The sequence below is a fragment of the Nerophis ophidion genome, linkage group LG02, assembly GCF_033978795.1.
Source record: "Nerophis ophidion isolate RoL-2023_Sa linkage group LG02, RoL_Noph_v1.0, whole genome shotgun sequence".
Classification (NCBI taxonomy): domain Eukaryota; kingdom Metazoa; phylum Chordata; class Actinopteri; order Syngnathiformes; family Syngnathidae; genus Nerophis; species Nerophis ophidion.
The window spans coordinates 33,141,784-33,162,685 of NC_084612.1; the positions used below are offsets into that span (position 1 = coordinate 33,141,784).

A 20,902-nucleotide genomic window follows, 5' to 3' on the forward strand; every position below is an offset into this window, starting at 1 on the left:
CTCTTTGCCATAATCGCTACCCTTTTGTAGTGGCAAGCCTGTTGTACATGTATGCAGTGCCTTGTAATTTGGACTAAAAAGCTTTGCAGAATGGTATTTAAAATTGTCTTCTAAAGCTTCATAGAATAACATTTCTTCCACCGCAAGTTTACACAAAGGAAAATTATACTTAAATGAATCTACTAAGTTTTTGACTCACACTAATGTTAAATTTGCTAACCACAGGCTTAGCCAAGCCACCCATTCCACGAGTGTACGTGTTTACTGTACAGTATACTGGTTCACCCCTCCTATCCTCAGGGGTTCATGGTGGCAAACAGGTATTTACAAAATAATCCCTAGTCTACTTAATTAGGAACCCTTCCCTTGTGGTCGTTTTTTTTACCCCGGGAGATATAATGAGCTTGGCCAATTACAGCATTTACTATACTTACACTTTTTACGATGTTGTCTTTATTTTGTATTTATATTTTTACTGTTTAGTTTGTTTAGTTCCCTATATTACGTATGTGATTTGCATACAAAAAATGAATTGGGTGAAGACAGTATAAACCTGTCATAATAGGCAACATACTGCATTTATTGCACTAGACTTGTATGTGCTGATTTAGTATGACATGCAAAGTTGTAATAAAGTTGCAGTTGTACGTATGAAAATTTTGCTGTTGACACTTCTGTACTATCAGAGATTTCTCATGAGATATGTAATAATAATCCCCAGAAAAACAAAACTTAAAGGAGTTGTTTGCAACTGGTCAAAGTGACATATTTCAAGTCAAAAAATATAACAGGAACACAACTGACTATTAGGGATTTAAGGATATTCCAAAACTGCCCAAAGATAGGTGTGCCAAGGTTGTCATCGAATTTAAAAAGACTTAAGGCTGTAATTACAAAGTATTGAGCAAAGGGTTTGTTTACTTTTGTACATGTGATTCTTGAGTTTTTTTTTTTAATTTTGAATAAATTAGCAAACATTTCTACATTTCTGGTTGTTTTTACGTCAAGTTCGGGTGCTGTTTGTTCATTGATAAGAAATAAAATGAAATTTTTTGATTTTCGCGAATTGATGCAACCAAACAAAAAGTGAAACTTTTATAGGGATGTGAATACTTTCCGTACTTTCCGTTTATGTAAATACGTGCGTGTGTGTGCGTATAATTATATACATTAATATATTTTTTTTCTTTTTGTCCTGTCCAGCTACTCAGGCAAGTCATATTGTTGATTTAGATGTTGTACAAATTTAAAATAACATACATATGCATGCATGCATGAATGCGACTATTGCCGTCAAAGTGACATACTGAGACGGCTAAAGTTATACAGGGTATAACCCACCTAACCTTATCCCTTGTCCACACACACACCCACACTTAAGGCCATCTTTTAAGCTTTGGTTTAAGACGCCCTCCGTTCGCGGGCACAACGCCACCTAGTAGGCATGCGCGGGAAATGCCAGCCGCGCATTTATTACGTCATAGTCATCTCTGACCTGGAAATGTATCTTACCTGGCATATAAACATTGAACAGATGCAAGCAAGATGTTCATTTAAATTTCCTATCTGTGACTTGTTGTGCTGCAAAGATACCGTTACCTTTTTTTATCACATCCACCGGACACTTTGTGTCTCATCTTCGATAAACGGACAAAGTTTTTTGCTAAATAGAATCAAAGCGGACCTCGACATTCGAAAGTTCTCTTGCTATTCGTCTGGCTCAACACACTCGTTGATGAACATATCCCACCTGGCCGCTGTTCTTCCAGGCCTTATACAAAACCGTTGCTCAAAATTGCTATGTTGCTGTCTGAGATGTGGTGCATCCAAAATAGCCCAATCGCTCATTTCCTTCTCTTAAGGTATTCATTCATGTGTGGTTTCTACAAGCCCCTGTACATGTAGAAGAAGTAAAACACGGGCATGTCTGGATGATTCGCCTCCATTTTAATAGTGTTTACCTCTAAGTGGATACCGGTTGTTATAAAGCTGCCTGCGGCGCGTTGTTTTTGACGTCATTTCCTCTCCGAACTCAGTTTATAAACGATCAATGAGTCCATACCGAGCAAAGAGCTGGAGATTTAAGAAATAGACAACACACTTACCCATCTAAAAATATTCCCAAGGAGGGGAACCTTAAACGATGGATTAGTGTGGCTGACAAGGGGTTTAGGCTAAATAGTTATTTGTTTAAGTTATCTGGCTTATAATAGACAGGGCCATAATCAGCCTCTGCTGAATGAAATGTGTCACTGCAGGCGGTAAGCGAAAATATATTTATTTGTGTGTTTACAGGTTGCGCTCCCTGGGGGGTCTTGGCAGGTTATGGGCTAACAGTTGCCCACAGAATCGTCTCCAGGACTCCCGAGGACGTCACAGATTGTCCACCGTCATTCAGCCATTGCGTCAGAATTCTGGGGAGGTGGTGGATCTAACTGTGGATGAAGATGGTAGGTATAATATCAGTCTATCTTAATATTGATACTCTCCATTTGGAGCTATGCTCCCATAAAATCTCAGCGGATGAAGTTTTTTCTTTTATTGTAAGACATATACAAAGATACTGCAGCTACAGTAGTTACTTATTCTCATTGTAGCATACGTCATCATCTTGATGTCAAAGGAATAACGATAATGCAACAACGCTTCGAATACCTTGAAGGTACTTTTAGGCTTAAAAGTCTGAAGATTTTTAGCTGTTACATTAGCTATTTCGTTGTCCAAGCTTATTGAGGTCACATTTTTGTAATTGTACTAGACTAGTATCTTGAAAAAATTGTTTGGTCACAGATATTCATTTTCCCAACTATATTGATATTCAATTGATGTGTTTTTCAATTATGTTAGATTAAAAAATAAATTCTTACTTAAAAAATATTCCCCCAGAACAGTTTGATATTCAAAAGTTAAATGTGTGTATACACACGAACAGATGTTATTGAATTGAATATTAAAGGGAAATACATTTTTGAAGATGTAAAGTAGAGGGAGTGAACACACTGGATTACTGATACGATTTTCTCTTCTCCCCGACTGTTAAACCTTCGCTGAACAGCACATTCTCACTTATCAAACACCTTGACTGTGAACATTGAGAAGCGTGCATGCCTTTTTAACAAATGTATATACTGTAGTCCTGCTTGAGGATGTTTTTCTTTTAACAAATGCCAGTCATTGTGAAACTACATGTTCACCAATCTTATTGACCCGCCTGTTTTTTCTTGTGAGTAGATTAGCTGAGGAGGTGAAGAAAAACAAGTATATTTTACTGACTGAAATTGAGTCTTTTTACAGGATTCTCTACTATGGCTATATAGTTTGAATAGATATTATATTTTCTGTGGAATCTGTTTTTGTCCATAGACCTTTCAGTTGTGCCAACAACCTCTGGCAGCGTTCGTCCTCAAACAGTCAGGTTGTCCTCGTCATCATCTTCCCAGCATGCCTCTACCTCAGAGCTCAATGATGCCCCAGGCCCCTCCACTAGCTGCCCAGGCTCAATACAAGGCAGTATGCACATACCAAGGCCAAGTGGCTCGAATCGAGCAGCCGCAGAGGGTAAGACAGCATGTTGCAACCAGCTGCTGTTAAGACACTGAAAACGGGCTTTTTTTAGTTCGAGTTAAGTTTTCTACTTAGGTTTTTCTATTACAGTGTTCCCTCGCCACTTTGCGGTTGACTTAAGGCCCTATAGCTGGTATTACGATACGTGACTTATTCCCTAAAGTGAAAATCAGTGGTGGTCGACCAAGCTAAGATGGCTACAAGCAGTGCGCAAAATATTTGAGTATGAAAGAAGCTTAACTCTTCCTGCAAAAAGCAAATACAAGAAAAATATCAAACTTGCAATGGAATGTATGCTTATACTTTATCAAAAAAAGATTTGTCGAGTGATGTCAAAGATGGTTGCATATCGAACAATTGTGCTCCAGACATCATTCTACCCAACAAAACAGAAAGAAACTTGGAAAAGCATGGAGGTCTACAACTTCTTTGTGTGTGGCTGGGTCAAGGAAGTTGGTATCAAGACTGTCCCTGATAATAATGCATTGTTTTTGCTTGGATAAGAATGCATTTCATGATTTAACTTTGTGTCTAAATTAATATGTTTGTTGCTGTTGCACGCGCCATTTACAGGTAGTATGCTTTTCCTCATCTTTATCAAAATATAACTATAGCTGTCAACAATGTGTATGTGTTGAACACTTCAGTTATGACTGCTGCTCTTGGTAAAAGCTTAACTCTTATAGGTTTTGATCACATTTGCTTTCTTTTATTTAGACACCCAAAGTTGATGCTTTTCGAAACAATCGTTGTAGACGTGTTTATGAATACAAATAATATCAAGATAATACTTAAATGGGGAATAATAGGCGTTGAAAGTACAAACCACGTTTCCATATGAGTTGGGAAATTGTGTTACATGTAAATATAAACGGAATACAATGATTTGCGAATCATTTTTAACACATATTCAGTTGAATATGCAACAAAGACAACATATTTGATGTTCAAACTGATAAACATTTTTTTTTTTTTGCAAATAGTCATTAACTTTAGAATTTGAGAAATTCTCATCAAACATTTACTTGGAACATCCCACAGGTGGGTAGGCTAATTGGGAACAGGTGGGTGCCATGATTGGGTATAAAAGCAGCTTCCATGAAATGCTAAGTAATTCACAAACAAGGATGGGGCCAGGGTCACCAATTTGTAAGCAACTTGTCAAACAGTTTTAGAACAACATTTCTCAACGAGCTATTGCAAGGAATTTAGGGATTTTACCATTTACTGCCCGTAAAATCATCAAAAGGTTCAGAGAATCTGGAGAAATCACTGCACTTAAGCAATGATATTACGGACCGTTGATCCCTCAGGCAGTACTTCATCAAAAACAGACAACAGTGTGTAAAGGATATCACTACATGGGCTCAGGAACACTTCATAAAACCACTGTCAGTATATACAGTTGGTTGCTACATTTGTAAATGCAAGTTCAAACTTTGCTATGCAAAGCAAAACCCATTTATCAACAAGTTGGTTGCTACATCTGTAAGTGCAAGTTCAAACTCTGCTATGCAAAGCAAAACCCATTTATCAACAACACCAAGGAACGCCGCTGGCTTCGCTGGGCCCGAGCTCATCTAAGATGGACTGATGCAAAGTGGAAAAGTGTTCTGTGGTCTGACGAGTCCACATTTCAAAATATATTCGGAAACTGTGGATGTGGTGTCCTCCGGAACAAAGAGGAAAATAACCATCAGGGTTGTTATAGGCACAAAGTTCAAAAGCCAGCATCTGTGATGGTATGGGGGTGTATTAGTGCCCAAGGCATGGATAACTTCCACATCTGTGAAGGCACAGGTCCATACAGGTTTTGGAGCAACATACGTTGTCATCAAAGCAACGTTATCATGGACGCCCCTGCTTATTTCAGCAAGACAATGCCAAGCCACGTTTTACAACAGCATGGTTTCGTAATAAAAGAGTGCTAGTACTTTCCTGGCCCGCCTGCAGTCCAGACCTGTCTCCCATCGAAAATGTGTGGCGCATTATGAAGTGTAAAATACGACAGCGGAGACCCCGGACTGTTGAACGACTAAAGCTCTACATAAAACAAGAATGGGAAAGAATTCCACTTTCAAAGCTTCAACAATTAGTTAACTCAGTTCCCAAACGTCTGAGTGTTGTTAAAAGAAAAGGTGATGTAACACAGTGGTGAGCATGCCCTTTCCCAACTACTTTGGCATGTGTTGCAACCATGAAATTCTAAGTTAATTATTATTTCCAAAAAAAAAACAAAGTTTATGAGCGCTGCTTTCGATACCGTCGATCATAATATTTTATTAGAACGTATCAAAACACGAATTGGTATGTCAGACTTAGCCCTGTCTTGGTTTAACTCTTATCTTACTGATAGGATGCAGTGTGTCTCCCATAACAATGTGACCTCGGACTACGTTAAGGTAACGTGTGGAGTTCCCCAGGGTTCGGTCCTTGGCCCTGCACTCTTCAGCATCTACATGCTGCCGCTAGGTGACATCATACGCAAATACGGTATTAGCTTTCACTGTTATGCTGATGACACCCAACTCTACATGCCCCTAAAGCTGACCAACACGCCGGACTGTAGTCAGCTGGAGGCGTGTCTTAATGAAATTAAACAATGGATGTCCGCTAACTTTTTGCAACTCAACGCCAAAAAAACGGAAATGCCGATTATCGGTCCTGCTAGACACCGAACTCTATTTAATAATACAACTCTTAACATTTGACAACCAAACAATTAAACAAGGCGACACGGTAAAGAATCTGGGTATTATCTTCGACCCAACTCTCTCCTTTGAGTCACACATTTAAAGCGTTACTAAAACGGCCTTCTTTCATCTCCGTAATATCGCTAAAATTCGCTCCATTCTGTCCACTAAAGACGCTGAGATCATTATCCATGCGTTTGTTACGTCTCGCCTCGACTACTGTAACGTATTATTTTCGGGTCTCCCCATGTCTAGCATTAAAAGATTACAGTTGGTACAAAATGCGGCTGCTAGACTTTTGACAAGAACAAGAAAGTTTGATCACATTACGCCTGTACTGGCTCACCTGCACTGGCTTCCTGTGCACTTAAGATGTGACTTTAAGGTTTTACTACTTACGTATAAAATACTACACGGTCTAGCTCCATCCTATCTTGCCGATTGTATTGCACCATATGTCCCGGCAAGAAATCTGCGTTCAAAGGACTCCGGCTTGTTAGTGATTCCCAAAGCCCAAAAAAAATCTGCGGGCTATAGAGCGTTTTCCGTTCGGGCTCCAGTACTCTGGAATGCCCTCCCGGTAACAGTTCGAGATGCCACCTCAGTAGAAGCATTTAAGTCTCACCTTAAAACTCATTTGTATACTCTAGCCTTTAAATAGACTCCCTTTTTAGACCAGTTGATCTGCCGTTTCTTTTCTTTTTCTTCTATGTCCCACTCTCCCTTGTGGAGGGGGTCCGGTCCGATCCGGTGGCCATGTACTGCTTGCCTGTGTATCGGCTGGGGACATCTCTGCGATGCTGATCCGCCTCCGCTTGGGATGGTTTCCTGCTGGCTCCGCTGTGAACGGGACTCTCGCTGCTGTGTTGGATCCGCTTTGGACTGGACTCTCGCGACTGTGTTGGATCCATTGTGGATTGAACTTTCACAGTATCATGTTAGACCCGCTCGACATCCATTGCTTTCCTCCTCTCTAAGGTTCTCATAGTCATCATTGTCACCGACGTCCCACTGGGTCATTATTGTCACCGATGTCCCACTGGGTGTGAGTTTTCCTTGCCCTTATGTGGGCCTACCGAGGATGTCGTGGTGGTTTGTGCAGCCCTTTGAGACACTAGTGATTTAGGGCTATATAAGTAAACATTGATTGATTGATTGATGAGTTTGAACTTCAAATATCTTTTCTTTTGTAGTGCATTCAACTGAATTTAGGTTGAAAAGGATTTGCAAATCATTGTATTCCGTTTATATTTACATCTAACACAATTTCCCAACTCATATGGAAACAGGGTTTGTAAATTAAACAAACCTTTAACCAAGTGATCACTGCAAACTCATGCATTCTTCGACTCTGCTCCCTTGGACTGGAGTGTGTGCTGCTTTTCTTATATTTTTCCCACAAATCTTGCACTTTTCCACCCTTTTTGATAACCTCTCGAGGAACTCACAAAGAAACTAAACGGCGCCAAGTACCCATTGTAAACAGAGCTAGCTTGACCACCACTTGTATTCATTGGGCGGGATGTGACGTCAGTAACATCCCAGCTATTCTCCCATGTACTTCACAAATTCTGGCTCTGCAGCATCCTCTGCCTTGACTTAAGTTTGTCACTACTCGCCTTCATTCAAGATGCGCTTAGGTGGCGCAATGCTTAAATGTGGGGGTGTCCCTGTTAAACCTGGCTTTCTGCGTATTCTCCCATCGATTTTAGTACTTTTGTTCTCTGAGGCTGAAATAAGTCCAGCACCTCTCGAAGGTTAAACATTCTATTGCACTTAAAGTTTGGATGCAGTGTACACCACATGTAATAAAATTATAAAACACTTTCAGAAACCTACCTAATGTATTCTAATCAAGGTTCAAGGTTCAACTTTATTGTCCCCGTGGGGAAATTTGCCTCGGACACAGTGCATCCTTGCTAATCAATTTAATTGATAAACCTGTAAACATCCAATGAGATGCGGATAAAAGGAACATAATGTCTCTCTGAATTAATTATCAAAAGTCAAAATGCACATTGTTTTGTAGTGAGTGCGGTTGAAGTGGAAAGAAGGTGACTGTGTGTATATCTACTGTGTTTGGACATCTTGGTACTAATCTGGACCATGGTATTTGATGTATGACTAATAGAAAATACATATGCTGTATAATATAGCATCTAATAATTGATTCAAATTATTTTTTGACAGGTAATATCAAACTGTCTGCTGTCACTCTTTGACTTTGGCACACACATATACAGTACGTGTCACAGCTTCACAAACATTTGTACTTAACATAACTTTTAACATCACACATATCAGGGTGGTTATTATTATAACAATTGAAACACATTTTATCTACAGATTATTCACATCCAGCCTGTAAGACCTATACAACATAGTGCAGTCTAGATTGATAGACTTTATAAATTTGAAGTGTTATCTTTTTCATGGATTTCAATGTCATTCACATGTGTTAGTGAAACTTCAATTCCATGATCCGTTCTTTTCACGCAATCAAGATAAAAAGGGCTCATGGCAGAGTCCGCCTCATTTGTAATGAACACACCTTCCTTTATGACTTAGAAACTTTTGCTTCACTTTCGCGGAATGTGGCTGTCTTCACAGGCTGAAGTGGAAAAACATGTGTAACTTCAAGCGTGTAAATAAACACTAAGGCACAAATGGGAGAATAATACCCTTATTGCGGTCTCAGTACATCGCAGATTTTAAAGTACTATTGATTATGGTAAAGCGACATTTAAGTACCTGTTGAAATGACATGGGTTTTAGTGTGTATGAAGTGATTTAAAGGGGACCTATTTTGCAAAACCAATTTTTCTTACCTATCGGTGCCTGTTTTTGTGTGTTTGGGCTCTGCATAAGTCCGGAAAATTTGAAAAACCATGGAGGCATGGCGGACAATCCTACCTTCCTTCATACTTCCTCAAAATTAGCTGTTTGGAATTTGCCCAATTTGTAACATTTTTCCCATTGGTGACTTCAGCATATATCTCCATTTATTGGAAGGTTTTACCCAAAGAGCTTTGCGCCAGTGCGCCATTGTAGTTTTGACATGGTTTAAAAAACTATTTTTTTTCTCTATTCTTTTGTTGTGGGGCAGACTGGCTCGTACATGTACATGCATCCTCCGCTATTTGCCATTAATAATACAAAGCAGCGTATAATTCTATCTTAACGTATCTGTCAGTAGACTAAATGTTGTAGGCTAAAAACCTACAACATGACGGGTAGAAGAAGACAGTCGAAGTGTAGGCCCGTAAAAAAGACCACCCACAAAATGGCGCATCCCGAAGAGTGCTAAAAAGATGGTCTGTGAAACAAAATTTGTGCAAAATTTTCAACAAATAACCACCATTACATGTTATGTAGACCACAGGGAAGTGTTTTAAATAGAAGTAGAAAATGGTTGGATAGAAAAATAACCCCTTTAAATCTGTTGTCTCAAACCACTTATGGCAAATGATAAAATAGCCAGGAGAGATGTAATGGTATCAAAATTTCACGGTATGATATCATTGTAATATGACCCCTTCAAGACCATTGGAAGTTGGGCTGGGCGATATGGCAAAAAACTGATCTCGATTAATTTCACAATTTTTTTATATTGTTTTTAACGCGCCAGTTTTAAATCATCTGTACTAAAAAACAACTAAGGATTATATCAACATTTTTACATACTGAGTGAACAACAAAGCAAGAAGAAAGAAAAAGCACAGCAACATTATCTAATAAGTTTCAAGCAAAAGAAAGTAACTGCTATTTCAACACTGGAGGCTAAACTATTGGATCAGAAGCTGTCAAGTTATCATGAACTGACCATGAAGATTTTTAAGATGCGGCATCAGTGGTTGCGTGTACAACTAACTCGCATTACCAGCAATGTTTTTAACACAACTTTTAGACGACAAGTAGTCATCAAATTTGCAAAATAAACATATTACCTGACACGTATAAGTTATTTGAGAACTTTTTATCTCTCTACTTTGGAGTAAGTTTTGTAGTTTGAGGTGACCGCGCACAGAATTGGCCCGAGAATGGTGCAGGGCTGTGGCCTGGAGTGATGGCTTGATTATATCCAAGATTCCGTTGATGTGTAAATCATTAGGCCCTAGATAACTCCAAGTTATGGCTGACATTTATTTTTCTGCCCTCAGCTGCGTGTTTAGCTCCAAATTCGGTGAATCTGTTCATACTATGTCATTCTGTTTACCTCTGCGTACCTCGTAACCGAAAGTGGGGCAGTAAAAGATCAGCTCCGATTGGCTGCTGTCTCAGACATTCCCACAATGCTTGGTTGAGTTAATATATGCTCACAGCTGTGTGTGTGTGTGTGTGTGTGTGTGTGTGTGTGTGTGTGTGTGTGTGTGTGTGTGTGTGTGTGTGTGTGTGTGTGTGTGTGTGTGTGTGTGTGTGTGTGTGTGTGTGTGTGTGTGTGTGTGTGTGTGTGTGTGTGTGTGTGTGTGTGTGTGTGTGTGTGTGTGTGTGTGTGTGAGAAAGCTGTCTGGATGGCTTATGAATACTTTAAATGAATCTAATTTTCATAAAAATCATCAAATAAGCAGTGTCCGTACTTTGTCATAAACCCCATAGGGGTTTATGACTTTCCACGTAAAGTTAGCCTCCGTGATAATCGAGGGAACACTGTATATTTGAAATAGATATGTTTTAATAGAAACTATTTTTGTTTGTTTTCTTGCATTTGATCTGCTGTTAGACTGCAGCTTTATCTCTTGTCTCTTCTCTCCTTGTCAGCAGATGCAAGCAGACCAGTTTTGTCAGGTTCAGCAGGAGATAATGCAGGCACTGCCATGCCTAGACTGCCATCATGCTGTCAGCAGCATTCCCCATGTGGAAGGCCCTCTCCTGGTCATCTGTCCCTCACCCACTCCCATTCAAGCTGCATGCAGGCCTCAACCTCTCAGAGCAATGGGTCCCAGCACAGTCACGGTCACAGTCACAGCAACGCCCACCATTTTGTGCTTCATGTTCATCACCCGACACCGCAACCCCCGGGCACGCTGCCTTTTCAAGAGTCTAGCTGTGCTGTGGAAAGACCCAGTGCTCTGCCTGCACCCTGTGCTGGAGTGAGCAGCACCAGTAGTAGCGGTGGAGGCAGCAGCGGCATCAACAGCAACACAGCCCACTACCACGATCAGGTAATGCTGCATTCATTGCTAACATAGCCAGTAGTGGTCGGGAGTACACATTCTACCATTTCACTAACCCACAGGGGGATTCTGTAACATTTTACTACATTTTAATTTCCAGTGGCTTGTTGAGTTTTACATTATAGACAAAATGTTTTTTGTGTAAATCGTAATTAAAAACAGAATACAATGATTTGCAAATCCCTTTCAACCTATATTCAATTGAATACAGTGCAGAATACAGTTTTCTTTGCAAATATTAGCTCATTTGGGATTTTAATGCCTGCTACATGTTTAAAAAAAGCTGGAGCAAGTGGCAAAAAAGACTGAGAATGTTAAGGAATGCTCATCAAACACTTATTTTGAACATCCCATAAGTGAACAGGCTAATTGGGAACAGGTGGGTGCCATAATTGGTTATAAAAGCAGCTTCCATGATTTGCTCAGTCATTCACAAACAAGGATGGGGCGAGGGTCACCACTTTGTGAACAAATGCGTGAACAAATTGTCGAACAGTTTAAGAACAACACTTCTCAATGGGTTATTGCAAGGAATTTAGGGATTTCACCATCTACTGTTCGTAATATCTTCAAAAGGCTCAGAGTTTTTGCTGCAAGTAAGCGGCAAGACCGAACACCAACATTGAATGCCCGCGACCTCGGGCAGTACTGCATCAAAAACTGGCATCAGTGTGTAAAGGATATTACCACATAGGCTCAGGAACACATTTCAGAAAACCACTGTCAGTTATTACAGTTGGTCGCTACATCTGTAAGTGCATGTTAAATCTGTATGCAAAGCGAAAGCCATTTATCAACACGCAGAAATGTCGCCGGCTTCGCTGGGCCCGAGCTCATCTAATATGGACTGATGCAAAGTGGAAAAGTGTTCTGTGGTCTGACTACGGGGGTGTATTAGTGCCCAAGGCATGGGTAATTCACACATCATTATTGCTGAAAGGGACATACAGGTTTTGCAACAACATATGTTGCCAACGTCTTTTTGGTAGAATGCCCCTGCTTATTTCAGCAAGACAATGCCAAGCCACATTCTGCACATGTTACAACAGCGTGGCTTTGTAGTTAAAGAGTTCGGGTTCTAGACTGGCCGCGTGTAGACCAGAACTGCACATTATGAAGCATAAAATACAACAGAGACCTTAAACTGTTGAACAACTTAAGCTGTACATCAAGCAAGAATGGGAAATAATTCCACCTGAAAAGCTTCAAAAATTGGTCTCAGTACCCAAACGTTAACTGGGTGTTGGTAAAAGGAAAGGCGATGTATCACAGTGGTAAAAATGCACCCGTGCCAACTTTTTGCAATGTGTTGCTGCCATTAAATTCTAAGGTAATAATTATTTGCACCAAAAAAATGTGTTTCTCAGTTTTAACAGTAAATATCTTGTCTTTGCAGTCTATTCAATTGAAAATAAAGTTAAAAATGTTTTGCAGATCATTGTATTCTGTTTTTATTAATGATTTACACCAGGGGTGTCAAACTCATTTTAGATCGGGGGTCACATGGAGAAAAATCCACTCCCAAGTGGGCCAGGCCGGTAAAATCTCGGCACAATAACTTAAAAATCAAGACAACTTCAGATTGTTTTCTTTGTTCAAAAATAGAACGAGCACATTCTGAAATTGTACAAATCATAAAGTTGTTTTTTATTTTTACACTTTATTTATTTTGTCCCCTTTCTTTTAACTGTGAGAGACTCCGACTGGTTTACAAGCTGGCAAATGTCCCTTCAAAATAAACCCCGACACTTAGTAGTGATTTGCAGATTGAAATTGACATACCGATACCGCAGATACCAGATCTTTATGCGCTGATATCAAGTCTGAAATTGAAATATCGATACTAGAACAAGCACATTCTGAAATTGTAAAGGTCATGTATTTTTTTGTTTTTTTTACACTTACATGTTGCGGTTAATAGTATTCTACCTTTATTTGTCGTTATTTATATTTTTTGAATAAATTATGTGATAATGTTCATCAGTCAACTCATTTGTGTTAATATTCAATCTATCAAGATAAAAAAATTACATAAAAATCAAATAACAGTATGGTATTTATGTAGTTTGATAATTTTCCCCGACTGATGAACTAACATCTTGTGGTTTATTTTGGACATATGTTTGATTGATTAGGGACGGCGTGGCGCAGTGGTCCCTGGTTCAATCCCCACCTAGTACTAACCTCATCACGTCCGTTGTGTCCTGAGCAAGACACTTCACCCTTGGTCAGGATGAGTGCTGGTTAGCGCCTTGCATGGCAGCTCCCTCCATCAGTGTGTGAATGTGTGTGTGAATGGGTAAATGTGGAAGTAGTGTCAAAGCGCTTTGAGTACCTTGAAGGTAGAAAAGCGCTATACAAGTACAACCCATTTATCATTGATTGATTGATTGATTGATTGAAACTTGTATTAGTAGATTGCACAGTTCAGTACATATTTTGTACAATTGACCACTAAATGGTAATGCCCCAATAAGTTTTTCAACTTGTTTAAGTCGGGGTCCACGTTAATCAATACATGGTAATGCAAGGTTTTCTCAATCCGTAAACAATAATCAACAAAATTGTATTCATGTAGCATCATCTACAAAGATACAAATAATTGCTAGTGCGACATCTAGTGGACACATTTAGACCAGCTGCTTCTTTCATTCAAAAATTTCAGGTTAATGTTTATACTTAGCAAACTCATCCCTCGGGCCGTACGTTTGACACCCCTGATTTACACAATGTGCAAACTTCACTGGTTTTGGGTTGTGTAGATAATTGAGTCAAAATAGATGATCTATCCAGTCTTATAGACTTAAAAATATGAATTATGAGTGAAATTAATATTCAACTATGACATGGTTACACAGAAACTTGTGTGACAAGCATCCATTACTATCCATACACCAAGGGGGTGTTAAAATTGTACTGTTAAGTTACATATTTATTAATGTGCTTTTTTCTCACAGCAAACGCTGCCAGTGGATCTGAGCAACAGTAGTGTTCGAAGCAGCGGGGCAACTTTCCATGGTAGTACCTCTGCCTTTGACCCCTGCTGTCCCGGTTCGACCTCACGGCCTCCCACTTATGTTTCGCAAGCCACACCTGGACCCAGCCAGCCTGCTGCAGTGGACTCTTTCAGCTCCGCCATGGTAGCTCAGCCTCAAACACAGCTTCAGCAGCCCTGCAGACATTACATGCACCCTTCTTGTGAGTACACATTTGTCTTTGTTGACCCAGTATAGAACTGGTTGCCGTTCATAAAAAATCTCACTTTTTTGCCGCTCAGATGGTTCTCTGGCACGCTCATTGCATCATCAGCCCTCTACTGCCTGCCCTCATTCCCACGGGAACCCCCAACTTACACCTCAGCCTCCTCCGCAAGGCGATTATATTCTTCCCCATAATGTCCACTCCTTTCATCCACCGCTGCCAACCCACCCATCAGGCCACGCCGTGCCCACTGCCCCTCCACTACCTGCGCACCACCTCTCCAGCTCAAGTGCCCCACTGGCCCAGCACTTGCCCACAGAGCACCAGGCCCTGCCACACCATATACCCCCATTGGGATCAGTCCAGCGACTCCATCAGCACGAGATGTTGCAGAGGATGGAGGTCCAAAGGCGCAGAATGATGCAGCACCCAACGTGAGTACCTCCAGCCCCATAAACGCTTTTAGTGTGTATTTACATGCAGTACTGCGCAAAGTGCTTAGGCTGTGTCTAAATTTAGGCTCTTCTGTATTTCTAATTAGTCTTTTGATTGCGTAAGTGTGTACATGTTAAGAAGTGCGGGCCAAATTCAATGCACTTTCACTACAAGTAAATGGACACTTCCCGCACCTAATAGTTATAATTTTGGCTCCGTAGCGGAAAGAGAGGCAATAAAATAAAACGATTGTCGGCTGAGGAGCAACAGTTGCGGTGGAAAGTAGTGCAAACAAGAGGAAGTGAGTAAATATTGTGGAATGCAATCTTAGTCCATTGCTACGTTTCCATGCACTAAATTAGTCTGATTTCTCAAACAGTTAGGTTTTTGTATTTTCATAAAATAAAAATAGTCCGTCTCTAATGGCTATGGTGATGTTGAATAGGAGACAGCATCAAGAAATTATCTTAGATTGGGCTACGAACATTAGATAGTACTTTATTTATTCCTTCAGGAAAATTTAAATTTTCAGCACAATCCCATTCAAGATCAGACAAACATTACAGGGAGACAGAACAGGATCGCTGACGGGTCTGCCGGCTTCCAGCGCCCCTTACAAAAAAGATGAGATACAGATAAACAAGTGGGAGGGGGGGAATGGGAGAAAAAAATTGAAGATAAAAATATAATAAAATAAAAAAATCGGTCTAAGCCTGGGCCCTGGAGAAGGGGTCCAGACTGAGGCCAAGGGAAAAAAACAACAACAACTCATAGCCATAGTACACATCCCTCTTACATGTGTGTAAGAGGGAAACATCAAAGAACACAAAGGACATTAAAGAAGCGGATACAACCGGCCACTTCTACTTACAGCCTTGAATAAAAAGTAAAAGAAACATATCCACTGTGGTGGCCTCTGCGGTGTTCCAAGCCATCGTCTGCTGGGGTGGAGAGAGCACGGCCAGAGACAGGAGCAGACCCAACAAAGCAACCCAGAGAGCCGACTCCACTCTCGGCCGCCAACCAACTCTCGGCCAGTGTCCGGTCCGCATGGATAAGCGAGGATATGTCCAAGGAGACTGAGGTGTCCCGACACCTGCTCACCCAGCCAAGACACCACGAAGCCTTTCTGTCCCGGCGCTCAGTGCTAGCTCCGCAGCCCTGTCCCCTCATCCGTATCTCCTCCAGTCCCTCCAAACCGACTCCGGTGTCGCAGAGACCCAGCAGTTGGTCTCCATGGCCAAAAGGCTCCCGGCAGGCAGATCCAGAATTCCACAAAGAAAAGCACCGCTGAGGTCACAAAAGTGCCACCCCTTGTCACACAGTCCCAAAGGGTCCCGGACTAAAAGGCAAACAAAATATAATGACACATGAAAACAAGAGGGAATCACAAAAGGATGACACAAGACCACAGAGCTCCTGCCAACAGCATCCACTACAGCAGAAAAAAAATGACGCTACTACCAAGAAGGTCTCTGACCAGATGCAGGTCCAAAGCAAAGAAAGACCGGAGGGAGAGAGTTTTTTCGAAGTAATTTTCGGAAGGAGAATTGTTGAAACAAAACTTTTGAATGTCTTTGAGTTTATTCATAATGCTTTAGGGATTGATGAAAGGAGTTTTAAATCCAAAGGAAAAGACCGTCCAGATGAAGGTTGCTATTGTTCTGGATTATCTTGCCAGTTTTGTGGAATACAGAGTTATTCCTCTGTTTGGAGTGCACAAATGCAGCATGAAGAGGTTTGTGTGTTTTATTATTCACCTCTGTTATTCCTGCTTCATCCTCTTTCCTCTCATTCGTTTTTGGTTCAATTGTCTGAATTAAGCCGGCATTCTACATTTCCATAGCTACCTTCTTCAATAAATCTCAGTTTCTATTTTCTATTATCTATGCAATTAAAATTGTTGTTCTTTTTATTTTCTTAAGCAAATAAACCTCATCATTTCAAATGTTGCTTATGTTTTTTTAATAGTATCCACGTTGATACTGGCGCATGTACGATACAAAGGGTCCCCTCTGGCGGCACACACCCACTCGAGAGATCTGGTTTCCAATTGCAAAAACCAAGTGTACAAGTCCAACTTTTCAAAAACCGAACACATTTGGATTAAGGTGTTTCCATGGGTTGTAGGATGCTTATTTAGAGCCGAACTATTTGAGAAATCAGACTAATTTAGTTTATGGACACGTACTGACTTTTTAGTTTCTTAGTTAGCAGATGCTTCATCGTTAATAGCGGATGATCATCCAGCTGCACATTTATGCATATCCTCACCATTTCCTTGGCACATATACAACCCCTCTATTGACATTTGATAATATTACATATTGTATCTGCTTTACTATTTAATGAGTCTGTTGTAAAACAGATGAGTAAACAACAAAGGTAGTAATATATATATAATATATATATATATATATATATATATATATATATATATATATATATATATATATATATACAAACATTCAGACACTCCTTTTTTTTAAATTGTAATTGGTATGACATTAATGCTGATGAATCCTTGTGAACATCTTTGCAGACGAGCACACGAGCGTCCTCCTCCTCACCCTCACAGAATGCACCCCAACTACGGCCATGGGCACCACATCCATGTGCCACAAACTATGTCTTCCCACCCTCGGCAACCTGAGCAAAGAACAGCATGGTCAGTCTTATAGTCTTTATAAGTCATAAATAAGACATATATGGTTTTAACCCATGTCCACTGTAATGACCTTGACTGTGTGTTTAAACAGGGAGCTCGGCATCGAGGCTGGAGTGACCGTAGCGTCTTACCCTTCAGGACACCTGCACTCCCACTTGCACCACTACCACCCCACCTCCAGACTGCACCACTTCCCTATCCCCTTCATGGTAACAACATCTGAGCACAGTAGAATTTTCATTTGCACAAATATGACTCCCTGTTGATTGAATTGTGTCTTAGATATGTTTTTCCTAACATCACTTATTTCAAGGATGGAGTGGCGGAGCTGTTGAATTATGCATAACCAATTCATTGTAGCTCATCATGCATTTACAGAACATACTCAATAAGTCAAGAAACATTGAGAGAAATCTTTGCAAAAATATAGGGGACGGTTTCATGATCTTGTTCTTTTATTTTGGACACCCTCAAGCATCTGCTTACTTTTTATATCACAATTGAATTACATGATCATACAGATTTAATGAATACAAAATGTATTTTGACTATTGCTTCTATTTGTATATGTTGAATGCATCAGTGTATGACTAATTGATTGCATGACACTAATATCAGCGTGCATGTCTGTCATTTATTTCCTGACAGCACACTGGCATATCTGAAGTCACCTACCCGCACATTCGCTACATCTCATCTAGAATGACCGGCTTTGGAAGAACTTATGAGGTGAGCACTGTTTTTCTTTGACAAGCCAATAGGACATTCTTCTAAGGAATAGCTGGCTTTATTTGGGCAGAGGTATACTACCAATTGCATATTGTTGTCCAGTGCATTATTTGACTGACTAAAGACTACAGCCCCAAAGGTCCTACCAAAGCCTGCATTTTACTCACTCAGTGTGTTTTCAATAGGGACATGAAGGTGGAGCCCTAAAACTGCCTTGTTTAATGGAAAATGCAATGAAATGTTATTTACTGTTGCATATAGTACGTAAAAAACCCGAATAAATGTATGCTATAAGAAATTAAGTAAATACAATAATTTGTTCTGGAAATTCAAAAATAGTAACACAAAACTTTGAGCATAATTATAGTTTACATGCCGAAAACAATGCCAAATACATAGGGATGTACCAATCGATTGGTAGTAGCCAATTTGCGCGAAACAGTACATGATCACCATTGCAGATTGCTGCCTTTTAATGCCAATCACAAACGCATATTTTCTCCAGCTGATAAGCGGCTAGCAGCTAATTATGTTTCTCTATACACATTGTAGCTGCTCCTCAAGCTAATAATAATCACCTCTAATACGACAAATATACTCCATTTCTTAGTATCTTAAGTATCATTATCACATGTTATTATCACTTAAGGACGAGGGTAAACATGTTGCACACCAGGAGCAGGCATGCTTATAGCTAAGCTAAAGCTAAGCTAGCTTTAAACAACACCGAGAAATAAGTGCTTAGTGAACTTTAAGCTGTGCAGATGGAACACAGTGGCAGCAAAAAGTTACTTTATTAACAGGAATGAACAAGTAGATTAATATGAGTCTAGAAAGAGGATAATATAACTGTCAGCAATGTCAGTCGGTAAAAGACACGCAAGAGAAAAGCAGTTCAATCCATAAATTGGTGGTGTCAACACTGTTGGTGGTGTCTGTATATGATTTAAACTAGAATGCTTAGATAAATATTTAAATCTTCTTTTGTTTTTGGTAATGTTTCTAAACTCTAAATAATTCCCTGGACACACAAGTACAGGGATATTCAACTAAACTCTTCTAGGGGCCACTTTTCCAGAAAGCTAAGGACAGAGGGGAGGTCACGAATAATCCGTGAAGAGAACACCTCTCCAACGTGCTAGACGCCATCGAATGTGAGCATTTGCCCACTCAAGTCGGTTACGACGACGATCTGCAGTCAAGTTGAGACCCCGATGTGGACGACAAGCATGCAGATTAGCTTCCCTGAGACGGTTTATCACAGTTTGTGCAGACATTATTAGGTTATGAAAACCAATTGTTGCAGCAGCTGTCGGAGTGGCTGGTCTCAGACGATCATGAAAGTGCACCAGCTGGATGTAGAGGTCCTGTGCTTCTGGGGTTACATGTGGTCTGCAGTTGTGAGGCCTGTTGGATGTACTGCCAAATTCTCTGAAACACCTTTGGAGACCTTATGGTAGAGAAATGAACATTCAACATGAATGAGCATTCAATTCGGGCAGTACGGTGGAAGAGAGATTAGTGCATCTGCCTCACAATACGAAGGTCCTGAGTAGTCCTGGGTTCAATCCCGGGCTTGGGATATTTCTGTGTGGAGTTTGCATGTTCTCCCTGTGACTGCGTGGGTTCCCTCCGGGTACTCCGGCTTCCTCCCACTTCCAAAAACGTGCACCTGGAGATAGGTTGATTGGCAACACCAAATTGACCCTAGTGTGTGAATGTGAGTGTGAATGTTGTCTGTCCATCAGTGTTGGCCCTGCGATGAGGTGGCGACTTGTCCAGGGTGTACCCCGCCTTCCGCCCGAATGCAGCTGAGATAGGCTCCAGTGACCCCCTGCGACCCTAAAAGGGACAAGCGGTAAAGAATGGATGGATGGATGAGCACTCAATTCACGGGCAATAGCTCTGGTGGACTTTCCTGCAGTCAGCATGCCGACTGCAAGCTTCCTCAAAACTTTGTCTGTGGCATTGTGCTGTGTGATAAAACTGCACATTTCATTGTGGGGAACTTAAGGCACACCTGTGCAAGAATCATGCTGTTTAATCAGCACTTTAATATACCACATCTGTGAGGTGGAATAGATATTTTTGGCAATGAAGAAATGCTCACTAACAGATTTAGACAGATTTATGAACAGTATTGGAGAGGAATAAGTATTTTATAAATAAAGTAAAAGTTTTAAATCTTTGAGTTCAACTCATTAAAAATGGGAGATAAAACAAAAGTTTTGCGTTTATATTTTGTTAAGTATAATAACATTATCACTAATACTTGGTTAATAGTCAATACTCAATATTTTTGGATGGCATTTTATTGGATTTTAGGGGCAGAATAGATGATCTCCTATTGGTTTGGCTGTAAGCGGTCTATTTTTTACGTTTTATTTACTAATTTGAATGCATTGGGAAAAAAATACATCCGTTGTCATGTCTTTCAT

General features: G+C 40.3%; 1 protein-coding gene across 6 annotated transcripts in view; it reads left to right on the top strand.

The window, feature by feature from the left end:
- The window catches only part of rnf111 (ring finger protein 111), a 71,444-nt gene that overhangs the window by 34,475 nt on the left and 16,067 nt on the right, over positions 1 to 20,902 (top strand). For 2 of the 6 annotated variants that reach the window (XM_061882029.1, XM_061882050.1), the window contains exons 4-11: positions 2,296 to 2,450; positions 3,364 to 3,558; positions 11,016 to 11,419; positions 14,389 to 14,629; positions 14,709 to 15,066; positions 17,610 to 17,735; positions 17,827 to 17,944; positions 18,384 to 18,464. In XM_061882029.1, the coding sequence (XP_061738013.1) occupies positions 2,296 to 2,450; positions 3,364 to 3,558; positions 11,016 to 11,419; positions 14,389 to 14,629; positions 14,709 to 15,066; positions 17,610 to 17,735; positions 17,827 to 17,944; positions 18,384 to 18,464 (1,678 nt within the window). The remainder of the gene's footprint in view (positions 1 to 2,295; positions 2,451 to 3,363; positions 3,559 to 11,015; positions 11,420 to 14,388; positions 14,630 to 14,708; positions 15,067 to 17,609; positions 17,736 to 17,826; positions 17,945 to 18,383; positions 18,465 to 20,902) is intronic. The other 4 variants (XM_061882040.1, XM_061882075.1, XM_061882059.1 and 1 more) reach the window with 3 other exon arrangements.